The 17,204-nt window shown below is 43.1% G+C and overlaps 1 protein-coding gene across 5 annotated transcripts in view; it reads left to right on the forward strand.

Moving 5' to 3' along the window:
- Positions 1 to 5,672: 5,672 nt before the first annotated feature.
- The window catches only part of thrap3a (thyroid hormone receptor associated protein 3a), a 30,189-nt gene continuing 18,657 nt past the window's right edge, over positions 5,673 to 17,204 (forward strand). For 3 of the 5 annotated variants that reach the window (XR_016494621.1, XR_016494622.1, XM_021595463.3), the window contains exons 1-2: positions 5,682 to 6,107; positions 15,394 to 15,545. Coding sequence is in view for 3 of the 5 variants with exons in the window: in XM_021595463.3 (XP_021451138.2) it covers positions 15,424 to 15,545 (122 nt within the window). In the remaining 2 variants the exon portion in view is untranslated. Of the gene's footprint in view, positions 6,108 to 15,393; positions 15,546 to 17,204 lie in introns of all 5 variants that reach the window. The other 2 variants (XM_021595475.3, XM_021595459.3) reach the window with 1 other exon arrangement.

Below are 17,204 nucleotides of genomic sequence, written 5' to 3' on the forward strand. Positions count from 1 at the left end.
TAGCAGCACAAAACATGGTACAAACATTATTGGGCACAGACAACAGCACAAAGGGCAAGAAGGTAGAGACAACAATGCATCACACAAAGCAGCCACAACTGTCAGTAACAGTGTCCATGATTGAGTCTTTGAATGAAGAGATTGAGACAAAACTGTCCAGTTTGAGTGTTTGTTGTAGCTCGTTCCAGTTGCTAGCTGCCGCAAGCTGAAAAGAGGAGCGACCCAGGAATGTGTGTGCTTTGGGGACCTTTAACAGAATGTGACTGGCAGAACAGGTGTTTTATGTGGAGGATGAGGGCTGCAGTAGATATCTCAGATAGGGGGGAGTGAGGCCTAAGAGGGTTTAATAAATAAGCATCAACCAGTGGGTCTTGCGAGTTTAGAGAGGAGATGACGAGTTTAGAGAGGAGTATTGAGTGCAGTGATGTGTCCTATAAGGAGCATTGGTAGCAAATCTGATGGCCAAATGGTAAAGAACATCTAGCCGCTCGAGAGCACCCTTACATGCCGATCTATAAATGACGTCTCCGTAGTCTAGCATGGGTAGGATGGTCATCTGAATCAGGGTTAGTTTGGCAGCTGGGGTGAAAGAGGAGCGATTATGATAGAGGAAACCAAGTATAGATTTAACTATAGATTTAGATTTGATATGTGCTTAGAGAAGGACAGTTTATCAACTAGCCATACTCCCAAGTACTTGGTAGTAATAACACCTGTGGGTTCTTCTTACCAAACCACATGACCTTTGTTTTGGAGGTGTTCGGAACAAGGTTAAGGACAGAGAAAGCTTGTTGGACACTAAGAAAGCTTTGTTGTAGAGCATTTAACACTGTTGTAGAGCATTTAACACCAAATCCGGGGAGGGTCTAGCTGATTATAAGACTTTATCATCTGCATATAAATGGATGAGAGAGAGCTTCCTACTGCTTGAGCTATGTTGTAGATGTAAATTGAGAAGAGCGGGGACCAAGGATCAATCCTTGGGGTACTACCTTGGTGACAGGCAGTGGCTGAGACAGCACATTTTCTGACTTTATACACTGCACTCTTTGAGGGAGGTGGTTAGCAAACCAGGCCAAAGACCCCTCAGAGACACCAATACTGCTTAGCAGGCCCACAAGTATGGAATGGTCCATTGTATCAAAAGCTTTGGCTAAGTCAATAAATAGCAGCACAATATTGCTTAGAATCAAGGGCAATGGTGACATCATTGAGGACCTTTAAGGTTGCAGTGACACATCCATAACCTGAGGGGAAACCAGATTGCATACCCAAGAGAATAGTATAGACATCAAGAATGCCAGTCAGTTGATTATTGACAAGTTTTTCCAACACTTTTGAAAAACAGGACAAAATAGAAATAGGCATACAACAGTTTGGATCAGCCTAATCTCCCCCTTTAAAAAAAGGATGAACTGTGGCTGCCTTCCAAGCAATGGGAACCTCCCCAGAAAGGAGAGACAAGTTAAAAAGGTTGGAGATAGGCTTGGCAATGATAGGGGGAAGCAAACTTAAAGAAGAAAGGGTCTAACCCATCTGACCCAAATGGTTATTTGAGGTCAAGTTTAAGGAGCTCCTTTAGTACCTCGGACTCAGTGACTGCCTGCAGGGAGAAACATTGTAGCGGGGCAGGGGAAAAATAGGGAGAAGCATCGGGGATAGTCGCATTAGAAGGAATGGGAGATGAGGAAATGTTGGACGGGAAAGGAGGCGTGGCTGAGTCAAATAGGAATCCTGACTTAATGAGGTGGTGATTAAAGAGCTCAGCCATGTGCTTCTTGTCAGTAACAACCACATCATCAACATTAAGGGACATGGGCAGCTGTGAGGAGTAGGGTTTATTCTCTAGGTATTTAACTATTTTCCAGAACTTCTTGGGCTTAGACCCACAGAGAGAGAACTGCTCCTTAAAGTAACTAACTTTGGCCTTCCGGAAAGCCTGAGTGCACTTATTTCTCATGTGCCTAAACAATAGCCACTCAGCCTGATTATGCGTGTGCCGAGGCTTTTGCCAAATGCAATTCTTGAGGTGGAGTAACTCTGTGAGATCATTGTCGAACCAGGGGCTGAACCTGTTTTTAATTATTATTTTCTTTATTGGGGACGTGTTTGTTAACAATATCACTGAAAACATAAAAACGAAGGTCCAAGCATCTTCAACAGAGGGGATCAAGATGATTCTATACCATTTTTCAAAAGTAACCATTCCACAAGCTTCCCACTATGAGTTGGGTACATTTTGGCCCATTCCTCCTGACAGAGCTGGTGTTACTGAGTCAGGTTTGTAGGCCTCCTTGCTCGCACATGCTTTTTCAGTTGTGCCCACAAATGTTCTATAGGATTGAGGTCAGGGCTCATGATGCCATCTATTTTGTGAAGTGCACCAGTCCCTCCTGCAGCAAATCACCCCCACAACATGATGCTGCCACCCCTGTACTTCACGGTTGGAATGGTGTTCTTCGGCTTGCAAGCCTCCCCCTTTTTCTTCCTAACATAACGATGGCCATTATGGCCAAACAGTTATATTTTTGTTTCACCAGATCAGAGGACATTTCTCCAAAAAGTACAATGTTTGTCCCCATGTGCAGTTGTAAACCGTAGGCTTTTTTATGGCGGTTTTGGAGCAGTGGCTTCTTCCTTGCTGAGCGGCCTGTCAGGTTATGTCGATATAGGACTCGTTTAACTGTGGATATAGATACTACTGTATCTGTTTCCTCTGCATCTGGACCCAGGTTCAGAGAAGAGACCAGACAAGGAATCAGCGGTTAAGGATAAACATAACACTTTACTGAGAAACGGTAACGGAAGGATCACAGTATCACTGGGAAAACAACAAACATTAAGTATCGAAAACTCACTCAGAAGTCAATCGCACACGGCAAGCTTCAGCAAAGGACAACCAAAAACACACTTCTTTTAACAGAGAAATAATAATAAGTAAATAGGACACCTGAGTGTCGTTAATCTCTCGAGGACGGTCTCTGCCACCCTCTGTGGCAGAGGGAACCATGTCGTCTGCCTCCACTGCCTCTGATCTGGCAAACTCAATAACACAAATACTTTATTTGTAAATGATGTCTGAGTGTTGGAGTGTGCCCCTGGCTATCCGTCAATTAAAAAAACAAGAACACTTGTCAAGGGTGTGTACGGGAGGCAAAGTCGGGTGCAGTAGAGCAGAGTGTAGTGAACAGGCGCACTTTATTTCCGTTCCAAAAATTTCAGCACATAAAAACAATAACGTGCCAAAAACACAGAACATTGCAAAAGTAAAGCGCCTGACAATAATCCACATAACAAACAAACAATTACAAACAAAGACAATTGAGGGGAACAGAGGACTAAATACATGCAGTAATTATGGAATGAAAACCAGGTGTGTAATGGAACAAGACAAAACCAATGGAATATGAGAAATGGAGCGGCGATGGCTAGAAAGCCGGTGACGTCGATCCCCGAACGCTGCCCGAACAAGGAGAGGAGCCGACTTCGGTGGAAGTCGTGACAACACTGTGCTGTCTGGTTTGTTTAATATAGCATAAACTTTTGCTTATGATACTTACGTATATTTGAGCAATTCAATGTCGTTTTTAGACTTATCTTTAAAACCAAATATTGTTTTACTTTTACTCAAGTAGTTTTTTACTGGGTGATATTCACTTTTACTTTAGTCATTTTTTATTATTATTATTGTATCTTTACTTTTGCTCAGGTATGACAATTGGGTACTTATTCCACCACTGGCTAGTTAATATTTGGGTATTGTCTTCTAGTTGTGTCTACGCAAGGGTTTATTTTTAGGTTACTTGTGGGTCACTTGTAGGCTTACCTCTGGAAAGCTGTAGGCCTACATGGCATGGGAAAATTATCACTATTTACATTCTATCTGGTCTATGTCAAGATAAAAAGCAAAGATTAAAAGGTAGTGTCCCCTGGTAATATACGTCAATAGTTGGGCTTGTGGTTCTTGCAATTTGAATGGGCTCAATACTACTCAACAGAATTTTGCCTAAGGGCTTGTTAGTTCACTGTCTTTCGAGACTGTGTTAGCTTGATACATCCTAACATGTGCCAATATTTGCCATGCAATTACACAGCTCAAGGCAATGTCACTGTAACCCCAGGACCTGAACTGTCAGTGCATCCATTTGGTCCAAGCACTCAGGTCCGTTGATAAATGAATATGTCGATCACGCACGGTAGATATTGAAAGATTTGTGCAAGGTTCATGCCACCGTCATCATTTCAGTCTTCATCATCATCCTCCTGTCCAATTTATGCCAGGACAGAAATAACTTGCTGTAATATAGCGACAAATTATGGAACATGTCTATAAGTCCTCTCGCCTGCCTTAGAATCTTTCTTATACTGTGTATGCAGCGTACATGACCAATGACATTTCTGCAGAAGAGCTGTAATGACTGCAAAAATGTAACAACTGTGGTGGACTTTGTTACAGTGTAACACGCAGTTGCGGAAGAAGTAGAAAACATTTTGCTAGTGTAACTATACTGAACAAGAATATAAACGCGACATGTAGCAATTTCAAAGATTTTACAGTTCATGTAAGGAAATCAGTCAATTTAAATCAATTCATTAAGCTCTTAATCTATGGATTTCAAATGACAGGGAACACAGATATGCATCTGTTGGTCACATATATCTTTAAAAAAAAAGGTAGGGGCATGGATCAGAAAACCAATCAGTATCGGGTGTGACCACCATTTGCCTCATTCAGCACAACGCATCTCCTTCGCATAGAGTTGATCAGGCTGTTAATTGTGGCCTGTGGAATGTTGTCCCATTCCTTTTCAATGGATGTGCGAAGTTGATGGATATTGGCGGGAACTGGAACATGCTGTCGTACACGTTGATCCAGAGCATCCCTAACGTGCTCAGTGAGTGACATGACTGGTGAGTATGCAGGCCATGGAAGAACGGACATTTGTGTATTGATCCTTACGACGTGGGGGCGTGCATTATTATGCTGAAACACGAGGTGATGGCGGTGGATGAATGGCATGACAACGGGCCTCGGGATCTTGTCACGGTATCTCTGTGCATTCAAATTGCCCTCGATAAAATGCACTTGTGTTCGTTGTCCATAGCTTATGCCTGCCCATACCATAACCACACCAGCCACCATGGGGCACTCTGTTCAGCACACCGCTCGCCCACACAACGCCATACACGTGGTCTGCGGTTGTGAGACCGGTTGGATGTACTGCCAAATTCTCTAAAACAACGTTGGAGGCGTCTTATGGTAGAGAAATTAACATTCAATTATCTGGCAACAGCTCTGGTGGACATTCCTGCAGTCAGCATACCAATTGCACACTCCCTCAAAACTTGAGACATCTGTGGCATTGTGTCCCGGCAAGAAGTGCACTTGTGTAATGATCACGCTGTTTAATCAGCTTCTTGATATGCCACACCTGTCAAGTGGATGGATTATTTTGGCAAAGGAGAAATGCTCTCTAACAGGGATGTAAACAAATTTGTGCACAATATTTGAGAGAAAATAAACTCTCTTTTTGTTTTGCATATGGAACATTTCTGTAATATTTTATTTCAGCTCATGCAACATGGGACCAACACTTTACACGTTGCATTTACATTTTTGTTCTGTGTACGTTTGACGGGGGGATACCAGGAAGGAAATTTGACCTGTGTGCGTGCACGGAGCACTAGTCACACCCCCTGCTGCGCTGCGAAGGAAGGCTCTACTGTAGCCAGTACTATAGCTTCATATTGTATGCGTTCTCGGAGAATTTCTCCACTTTTGAATTCATTCCTCGTGAGCGCACAGTGCAGTGTCGCATTACAACTGCTCTAGCTATTTAATGTGACATGAATACGAAACCGATCTGATGAAAGGCTTGTTGAACGAGCTGATAAACGTCATCCCCGCACATTTTTTCGGTCAATACGATGCTTGACACACAGTAGTCAAATTTAGCTCAACTGGCCTGTTTATTCGGATTGCAACCTATCATCTAAAATTATTTGGTTGATAGTGTGACAGCAACGGATCCTCCGCCTGCTGTCACCCAAGAAGCTATACGACCCGGACCCGCCAGAGGAGCGTGAAAAAAACAGAAACATCGGAGGTAAGCTATAGCCTGTCTGTCCTTGCTCTAGTCTAGTGTGTCCTTGTATCCCCGCCAGCTACTATATATGATATAATGTATCACATGTGAGGTTATTCTCATGGCACGATACAGTGTAGTTACTATTATTTAGACTAACGTCTCGGTAACAATGTTATGTTTGCATTTTTCTGGGATTTCTTTGAAACCATTTCTCAAGCTACAGAAAGTCGACAGCTCGATTTCACTCTAAATTGCATTCCTTGTTGTCGATTGACTGATCAGCAATGTTAGAGCTTCAGTTCAGTCAGCCAGTGAGGTATCCAGCTTTTTTTCTTCCATAAATGCATCAGTTGCATAGTGCAAACCCAATTCATTGTTCACCCCCCAATTATAATTTCAAATGATTTATGAGCAAAAAATAAATACAAAATGGGACAGGGTTGATTGTGCCACCCTTGGCAGAAGTAATCACTACATCATATCGTATATCCTGTTGCAGTGTGCTCTAGGATCCTGCCTTATTGTTCCCTTAGAGCAAATAATATATGTTCAAATGTACACAGGAGAAAGGCGTAACCACATCCCCACCGGTATCCCGGCACAGGTCCTTATAACAAAGAAGCTGTGCTGTACTGTCGCTTTAAAAAAAAAATGTTTTACTAAGAATAACTTTTCTATTTGCTTATTTATGAGGATCATTGAAAAGCCATGGAATTTACAGTAATCGGCCTTGTGGTCTTTCACAGTTTGTATGCTCTGTTGTTGACTAGCCTACAGTTGATGCTGTGAATTCTGTATGGTGTACATTTGAGGATACCCCTGTTACTGGCACTCCAGTGTCGGGGTGTTGAATCTACAAGGGTGTTGTATCAACACTTGCCTCTTCACAGGATTCGCAATTTACGTGTCATTTCTTTTCAGACAGTCCAAAATGTTCACAGGAGAAGTCGACAATTTGATATGGAGTTTTTGACACAGCCAACTCTGGGGTAATGTCACTTGTGTGTGACTGTCACGACTTTGGCCCCGGTAGAATGGCTAACACTGAAAGTTGACCAAATGCACAGGATATCTACAGCTTTAGCCTACATTTGAATGAAAATATCTGTCAATAGGCAAGACCTAACATATACATATTCTCACCACATTGCTGAAATAAGGAATGATAGCTTGCCATTTGCCATGCTGTTCACAACGGACCAAAATAGAGAGGACCTTTAGCTGTTGAGTTCCATCTTGATAGCAGCAAGTTAAGACGCATATCCTCATGATTTGAGGATGCCTCAGTAATTTTCTACTATGTATTTTCAGGACAACAGTTGTGTAAATCAAAAGCTCACATAGCTACACATTAACGTTTTCACCTACTTACAGCAGCCCAAGAAATAAACATACTGATTATAGTGCTGACTGAGGAGTTTTTTTTAAGAAGTCTCAAGTAGCAACAAAGAGTGATTATATGTACCGCACATGAATCCTACATCTTTGGTGGGACTAGACAGACACTGAACTTTTAGTGAGACCCCACTGCTATGGGGTGCTGTATTTTCTCACTCTGAGAAAACAAAGCACATTACTTTTCTCAGCCTTTCAGTTACCGGGTGAGTCTTTTTTGATATGGTTTTAGTGATTATTGTTGCATTATCCGATTCAACGTTGGTTTGTCAACTTTGGTCGGTGTTGAGTGTGCTGCAGAAAATCACAATGACGCGGCCGTAGTTGAATTCATTCTTATTTGAGAGTGCCATTATTAATAGGCCTAAATCAAGTTACAATGGGCTTATTTGGTAATAAGGCAACTTTAAGAAACATAATAATTATCCTCTGATCTGGACTCTAGCAGCAGAGTCCGCTTGGCAATCCTTGAACTGCCTCTATAAAGCCACGTCTTGAGGAAAAACTCTGACACCCTGACAATGATGCCCACATTTCTGGTCCATTTTGGTTACCAAAGACAACATCAGTGACAGTTGCTGTGGCGAGTGTCATCTCAGTGGTCCATATAGATGCCAAATGTGATTCCAGCTGCTTCTGAGGCATCCGGGTCTTAATGATAGTGTAGTTGATTGAGCGGAGTGTGTCTGTTTATACTCTTGCTGCTGTATCGAGTTGCCCAACCATTGTTCGGGAACAACTTTTGCCCTAAAATGAACAGGTGACCGGGCTTGAGCAGCTGTCACTCTTTGCACGAGGGGCCCTATGGGTGTGTTTGTGTGTCTGTCAGTACAGGGTACATAATTAGTGTAGATGCTTGTCACAGCCTTTTGGAAGTTTAAATCCTAGTGATTAGGCCAGGGAGCACACTCTGTTAGGAAGAGACAGGCAGCTGCCTCTGGTTATCAGTTGGAAGTGGGTCACTGTTCTCTGACTGAAATGGACCCACGATTCATCACACTTTACAGACACTTATTAAGTTACAGTTAACTACACCTGGAATGGTCTACACATATCCTTGCAGTTTTACCAGTAGGATAAACCAGTCACACACAATTCAGGGGAGCATCTATTTAAGTTAAATATGATGATACATGATTTAATAGTTACCTAGTGAATGCCCAGTTTGCCCAGTTTTGGCCCCTGCAATTCGCTACACGGTTTTACCAGTAAGATAAACCAGTCACACAAAATTAAGTGAAGGAAGTGATTATACTATAGTTACCTAGTGGATGAATGCAAAAGTTATGGCCCTCATCCTGTTTAGTTTCATTTCACAGGCGTTTGAGAGCTTTCAGAAAGGTTTATTCTCAGCCTTATGAAACCAGTCCCGAGAAAAACAGATGTTTTTCTTGTTTGTTTAATGAGTTTTAAACAGATTCTTGGTATTACAGTATATGCAGTTACACAGCTACACAGCTATAGTCTACAGCTAATAAATCAACTGTGTTTGACTAGGTGATAAAGGTCTTCTGCAGAGAGTACCTAGCACAATGTCTAATTTCATAATATGCCATACCATCTGTTGACCAGGGTTTAGTTTCCCTTTATTTTTCCAAAATGTGGATACGGGAGCACGCTCTGAAATGCCAGTCATGAAATGTGCCCGGTAAGCAAAAAAGTATATTCCAGTGCATTCAGGAAATTAGCCCTGGAAGCCAAAAATAACAAGCGCAGTCTGCAATGAAGAAAAACGAGGGAAGGAGCACCATAGAGGAGTAGCAGGAGGAGGGATCCATTTCAATACTCACTAAAATAGTAGCAGGGATATACTCTGTGTCTAGCATGTGCTGCGTGATGCCGGTGCACCGTTTATGAAGTCCTCCCAATGTTTAGCCTGCAATTTCCTCCTCGTGGCATCCCCCTTCAGATGCATTTCAAAATGAAAAATACATGTTTTGATCCCTGCTCACTTAGACCGAAGATCATATGCCATGGTGAGTGTCCATAGACTGAATAACCTCATCTGCGGGATCATATGAATCACTCTCAGAATATAGCCAGAATCCCCTTATTAAGGAATCGTATTTACCCTCCACAGGGGTAAGAAACATGTTTGGCACTGATTGTGCTATTGAAGAATGGACATTCTCTGGCCACTGATTGGTAGTTGCTTAAGGCCCAATAATCAGACAATCTTCTCAACTCTCATGAGCCAATCCACTTGCTGGTCTGGCACCATATGACGTTATCCTTTCAATGAGTTTATTTCGAAGAGTGTTTTTCACACATTGTTGACATTCAAGGTGAGCCAGAGTGACCTCTTCTTTATTGGCAGCCTAGTTGTTCAGTCTGTGAATCTTACCAAGCTCTCGAGTCGTGTCTTGTAACTTTGTATAGTCAAATCAAAGTTTATTGGTCACGTACACGTATTTGCAGATGTTCTCGCAGGCGCAGCTCCAACAGTGCAGTAATAATACCTAGCAATATGAAACTATACGCACATAATCCAAAAATCAAATCAAATGTATTTGTCACATACACATGGTTAGCAGATGTTAATGCGAGTGTAGCGAAATGCTTGTGCTTCTAGTTCCGACAATGCCGTAATAACCAACGAGTAATCTAACCTAACAATTCCACAACTACTACCTTATACACACACAAGTGTAAAGGGATAAAGAATATGTACATAAAAATATATGAATGAGTGATGGTACAGAACGGCATAGGCAAGATGCAGTAGATGGTATCGAGTACAGTATATACATATGAGATGAGTAATGTAGGGTATGTAAACAAAGTGGCATAGTTTAAAGTGGCTAGTGATACATGTATTACATAAAGATGTAGTAGATGATATAGAGTACAGTATATACATATACTGTATATATGAGATGAGTAATGTAGGGTATGTAAACATTATATTAAGTAGCATTGTTTAAAGTGGCTAGTGATATATTTTCCATCAATTTCCATAAATTCCCATTATTAAAGTGGCTGGAGTTGAGTCAGTGTGTTGGCAGCAGCCACTCAATGTTAGTGGTGGCTGTTTAACAGTCTGATGGCCTTGAGATAGAAGCTGTTTTTCAGTCTCTGTCCCTGCTTTGATGCACCTGTATTGACCTCACCTTCTGGATGATAGCGGGGTGAACAGGCAGTGGCTCGGGTGGTTGTTGTCCTTGATTATCTTTATGGCCTTCCTGTGACATCGGGTGGTCTAGGTGTCGTGTACGCCGAGGAACTTAAAACTTACTACCCTCTCCACTACTGTCCCATCGATGTGGACAGGGGGGTGCTCCCTCTGCGGTTTCCTGAAGTCCACAATCATCTCCTTAGTTTTGTTGATATTGAGTGTGAGGTTATTTTCCTGACACCACACTCCGAGGGCCCTCACCTCCTCCCTGTAGGCCGTCTCGTCATTGTTGGTAATCAAGTCTACCACTGTAGTGTCGTCCGCAAACTTGATGATTGAGTTGGAGGCGTGCATGGCCACGCAGTCGTGGGTGAACAGGGAGTACAGGAGAGGGCTCAGAACGCACCCTTGTGGGGCCCCAGTGTTGAGGATCAGCGGGGTGGAGATGTTGTTACCTACCCTTACCACCTGGAGGCAGCCCGTCAGGAAGTCCAGTACCCAGTTGCACAGGGCGGGGTTGAGACCCAGGGTCTCGAGCTTGATAACGAGTTTGGAGTGTACTATGGTGTTAAATGCTGAGCTGTAGTCGATGAACAGCATTCTCACATAGGTATTCCTCCTGTCCAGATGGGTTAGGGCAGTGTGCAGTGTGGTTGAGGTTGCATCGTCTGTGGATCTATTTGGGCGGTAAGCAAATTGGAGTGGGTCTAGGGTGTCAGGGAGGGTGGAAGTGATAGGGTCCTTGACTAGTCTCTCACAGCACTTCAAGATGACAGAAGTGAGTCGTAGTCGTTTAGATCAGTTACCTTAGCTTTCTTGGGAACAGGAACAATGGTGGCCCTCTTGAAGCATGTGGGAACAGCAGACTGGGATAAGGATTGATTGAAAATGTCCGTAAACACACCAGCCAGCTGGTCTGCGCATGCTCTGAGGACGCGGTTGGGGATGCCGTCTGGGCCTGCAGCCTTGCGAGGGTTAACACGTTTAAATGTTTTACTCACGTCAGCTGCAGTGAAGGAGAGTCCACATGTTTTGTTTGCGGGCCGTGTCAGTGGCACTGTATTGTCCTCAAAGCGGGCAAAAAAGTTATTTAGTCTGCCTGGGAGCAAGACATCCTGGTCCGTGACGGGGCTGGTTTTCTTTTTGTAATCCGTGATTGACTGTAGACCCTGCCACATACCTCTTGTGTCTGAGCCGTTGAATTGCGAATCTACTTTGTCTCTATACTGACGCTTAGCTTGTTTGATTACCTTGCGAAGGGAATAGCTCCACTGTTTGTATTCGGTCATGTTTCCGGTCACCTTGCCCTGGTTAAAAGCAGTGGTTTGCGCTTTCAGTTTCACGCGAATGCTGCCATCAATCTATCAAAAGTAAAATAAAGAAAAATCAGAACGAGCAATGTTAGAGTTATTGGATACGCCCATCGAGTACCGGGTCGGATCCCTCTTTGACTCCAGAACAGAATGAATTCTTCGGGGGAATTGGTTCTACAAGGTGTCGGAAACGTTCGTTGCTCAATTGATATCAAGGGACCTAAAGTGTGCCAGTACACTACTGCCACCAGCCTATACCAGGCAGGATGCGTCCATGGACTCATGCTGCTTACGCCAAATACTGACTCTGCCATCAGCATGATGCAACAGAAAACGGGATTCTTTGGACCAGGAAATGTTTTTCCACTCCTCAATTGTCCAGTGTTGGTGATTGGGGGCCCATTGGCGCCACATCTTCATATTTTTTCCTGGCATAGATTAGGCCCCTTGATACCAGAGGAACATTTCCATGCCCCAAATAATTCAGGCTATTTTTGGGTCAAAGGGGGGTCCAGCCCTGTACAAGATGGGTGTACCTAATAACTGTATATATAATTGTGTATATAGACATGTTCGGCCCGTCAGAAAGTCCAGGTCCCAGTTGAACAGGGAGGGGTTCAGACCCAGGGCCCTGACCTTAGTGATGAGCTTGGAGGGAACCATAGTGTTGAAGGCTGAGCTGTTGTCTACAAACAGCATTCCTTACATAGGTATTTCTCTTGTCCAGGTGGGATAGGGCAGTGTAATGGCGATTCCGTCAGCCTTGGATCTGTTGGGGCGGTATGCGAATTGTAGTGGGTCTAGATTGTTGGGTAAGGTGGAGGTGATATGGTCCTTAACTAGCCTCTCAATGCACTTCATGATGACAGAAGTAAGTGCTACGGGGCGATAGTCATTTAGTTCAGTTACCTTTGCTTTCTTGGGTACAGGAACAATGGCGGACACCCCACTTGCATCAAGACAACTGACTGAGAATTGGAGAGATTGAATATGTCTGTGAACACTCCAGCCAGCTGGTCTGCACATGCTCTGAGTACGCGGCTTGGGATGCTACCTGGGCCGACAGCCTTGAGAGGGTTATCACGCTTAAATTACTTAATCACGTTGGCCACGGAGAGCGAGAGCACACAGTTCTTATGAGTGGAGAGGGTCTGTGTTGGTGTTTCAAAGTTGTTTTCCTCCAAGCAGGCTTAGAAGGTGTTTAGCTTATCTGGGAGTGATACGGTGTGTTTGACGTGGCTAGATTTCCCTTTATAATCCGTGATTGTCTGGAGTCCCTTCCACATATGTCTTGTGTCTAAGCCATTGAACTCCACTTTGTCCCTGTACTGTTGAATATACACTGCAGTTATGATGACCGAATAAAATTATCTTGGGAGGTAATGTGGTCTACATTTGATGGGGAGGTATTCCAGATCAGGAGAACAAAAGGACTTGAGTTCATGTACAGTATGTTACCACAATCACACCATGAGTTGTTAATCATGAAACAAATACCTCCGCCTTTCTTTTTCCCTGAGTTTTTTCTTCCTGTCTGCACGATGGATGGAGAACCCCGCTGGCTGAATGGATGGGGACAATATATCCGGAGAGAGCCATGATTCCGTAAAACAGAGTATGTTACAGTCCCTGATGTCTCTCTGGAAGGAGATCCTCACCCTGAACTTGTTTACTTTATTGTTCAGGGACTGAACTTTAGCAAGTAATATACTCAAAAGCAATGGATGGTTTTCACGCTGCTTGAGTCTGGCTAGGGCCCCACTTCTTCTTCCACTTCTCTGGACTTCTTCCTCTTTCGGTGCAGCCCCCAGGATGAATAGAGCTGCCTCGAAAAGTTCAAACAAAGGATCCAGGTCAGGGAAGCCAAATTTCTGCTGAAATGAATGATGAGTGACCGCTAATCTAATGTCCAAAAGTAAATTTTTCAGCTCTAGATAATGCTACAACAAACGCTCTGAGCAAATAATAACACAACAACAACAAAAACACTGCAAAGTTGTCTAGGAGCTAGAAACAGGGCGACCGTGTCTGTCGGCGCCATCTTGTCCTGTCCTGTATAATGATGATATAGTAACGCCCCTGACCTGTAAATGTTGCCTGTCATTTTCTATTACATTCCATTTAGCGCTGAGGCTGATTTGGAAAGTTATAAACGTGTTATAAACATCAGTCATGTATTTTATTATTCCTTCATTGGTCCATCGTGTCCATAAAGCCGTCGCTGTCACTCCTCATACTCCTTCTCTCTTTTTCTTTTCCACCTTTGCACGTAAACAAACTGGTTTTAAAATAATCTACACAGGAACAAAAACAGGGTTGTAATACTATTAAATATTGGCATGATTAATTAGTTTTCAGTAAGACTGTCTGTGCCGGGTAGATAACATAGAATGCTGTCCTAACAATGAGACTGATGGGTGTTTGGTAAGTAGTGAAACAGCCCCTGCTCTTTCCTCTTTTACCTTTGCTGAAAGCTGCTATTAGTCTATTTTTGAACAGCTGGCTATAAGGATTTCTCTCTTGAGAAAACAAACATTCCCATCCACCATTCTTAGACTAGCACACTAATTAGGGACAATGTGAAAGGCTGGTGGAATGTAAGATGATTGTTCCATTTGTTACTGAATATACTGTATAAAGTGTGTATAGAGGCTCGAGCCTGGAATGCATCTATCCCATTATAGGGAAGGTCTATACTTACGCAGACTTAGTGTAAGGTTCCTCATCTTTTCTTGGGACCAATACAAGTCAAAAGTTCAGTCCCATTACTGGAATGAAACTGATTCCTTAATGCAAATGACTGACTACATGAAACTGGTTTGACTGACTACATGAAACCGGTTATGTTACTTGCACCTGCAGTATCCACACTGTTCTCCAACAGTTTTTTTGGCAGCAATAGTTAGTGTACGGTAGTAGCTTTTTTGCACTTCTTTTAAAACTGCCTCAGTGCACATTTTTGCACAGAAGCTTTTCTGAGGTATGGCATCTCTTGAATGCTTTATATCTCTTGGAGGTGTTGTTGTCATGGTTTTCTCGAGTCACAGCTCTTTATCTTAATCCCTCTGTTTCTGCAGTGACTGTAGATAATCATTCAGCGGCCTAGCCGTCTGGTTGTAGTTTGCCTCCTGACACTTTGGTCACAGTGATTGACAGATTCGCCCACTTGTACTACTTGACAGTCATTTTGCTCTACATATTCAAATATGTGAAGAATCCTTTATTTTGTTAATTTGTTTTAAATTGTGGGTATCTCCTATGTAGTAGGCCTCTTTGAAGAATATCAGTTTTTGTACGCAATGGTTTCAATGACAAAAAATGAAATAATAGTCAATTATTGTTATTAATCCTATGATCAGCAAATTTTCCTTGTTCTACTTATTCAATGTTGCCTATGTGGGCCTATGGAACGTGTGGGTGAAATGTTGAAATTAAATGGATGCTCATGATCACTCATGACTCCCCTCTGTTTGTCTGACAGGCTGTCGTCTCAAAGAGGTTGCCTGCGGTGATGTCCAAGGCAACGAAGTCAGCATCTAAGTCTCGGTCCCACTCTGGGTCCTGGTCCAGATCTCGCTCTGTCTCCCGCTCCAGAAGCAGCTCACGGTCCAGATCTAGGAAACATCGCTACAGGTGGCTAACGTAACTTACCTACATATTACGGCCCACCTCAAACTAGGACATTGTTATGAATTCATGTTATTTTGTCTATAAATTGTCTTTAAACAGCTTAAGAGGGATGAACCAACATATTCAAATCAAATGTATTTATATAGCCCTTCTTACATCAGCTGATGCCACAAAGTACAGAAACCCAGCCTAAAACCCCAAACAGCAAGCAATGCAGTTGTAGAAGCACGGTGGCTAGGAAACACTACCTAGGAAGAAACCTAGAGAGGAACCAGGCTATGAGGGGTGGGCCAGTGCTCTTCTGGCTGTGCCGGGTGGAGATTATAACAGAACATGGCCAAGATGTTCAAATGTTCATAAATGACCAACATGGTCAAATAATAATAATCACAGTAGTTGTTGAGGGTGCAACAGGTCAGCACCCCAGGAGTAAATGTCAGTTGACTTTTCATAGCCGATCATTGAGAGTATCTCTACCGCTCCTGCTGTCTCTATAGAGTTGAAAACAGCAGGTCTGGGACAGGTAGCACTTCCGGTGAACAGGTCAGGGTTCCCTAGCCGCAGGCAGAACAGTTGAAACTGGAGCAGTAGCACGACCAGGTGGACTGGGGACAGCAAGGAGTCATCATGCCAGGTAGTCCTGAGGCGTGGTCCTGGGGCTCAGGTCCTCCGAGAGAGAGAAAGAAAGAAAAAGAGAGAATTAGAGAGAGCATACTTAAATTCACACAGGACACCAGATAAGACAGAAGAAATACCCCAGATATAACAGACTCTCCCTAGCCCCCCGATACGTAAACTACTGCAGGATAAATACTGGAGTCTGAGATAGGAGGGGTCAGGAGACACTGTGGCCCCATCCGATGATACCCCCTGACAGGGCCAAACAGGCAGGATATAACCACACCCACTTTGCCAAAGCACAGCCCCCACACCACTAGAGGGATATCTTCAAACACCAACTTACCATCCTGAGACAACATTTTTTGGGGTTCTAGTCAGGATTCTAGCAGCTGTATTTAGCACTAACTGAAGCTTATCTAGTGCTTTATCCAGGTTGTCGGAAAGTAGAGAATTGCAGTAGTCTAACCTAGAAGCGACAAAAGCATGGATACATTTTTCTGCTTCATCTTTGGACAGAAAATTTCAGATTTTTGCAATGTTACATAGATGGAAAAAAGTGAGTTCAGGGTCCAGAGTAACGCCGAGGTCCTTCACAGTTTTATTTGAGACGACTGTAAAACCATCAATATTAATTGTCAGATTCAACTGAAGATCTCTTTGTTTCTTGGGACCTAGAACAAGCATCTCTGCTTTGTCCGAGTTTAAAAGTAGAAAGTTTGCAGCCATCCACTTCCTTATGTCTGAAACACAGGCTTCCAGCGAGGGCAATTTTGGGGATTCTTGGTGCTTCATATTCCACTTTATAAGGACTTATACGTATATATTTGTTTTCTTTATAAGGTACAAATGAAAGCTCGAATTATTCTACAACATAGAAAATAGTAAAAGATAAAGAAAAACCCTTGAATGAGTAGGTGTGTCCAAACCTTTGAACGTCCAAACGTTTGTCATTTCATCGGGCTCTGAATAATACGGAGTGTTGCTGCCCTTTTACTCCACCCATTCCATTGGCGGTCACAATGCAAATCACTGTATATGGAA

The sequence above is a fragment of the Oncorhynchus mykiss genome, chromosome 3, assembly GCF_057628025.1.
Source record: "Oncorhynchus mykiss isolate SJ-2025 chromosome 3, ASM5762802v1, whole genome shotgun sequence".
In the NCBI taxonomy this organism is placed as follows: domain Eukaryota; kingdom Metazoa; phylum Chordata; class Actinopteri; order Salmoniformes; family Salmonidae; genus Oncorhynchus; species Oncorhynchus mykiss.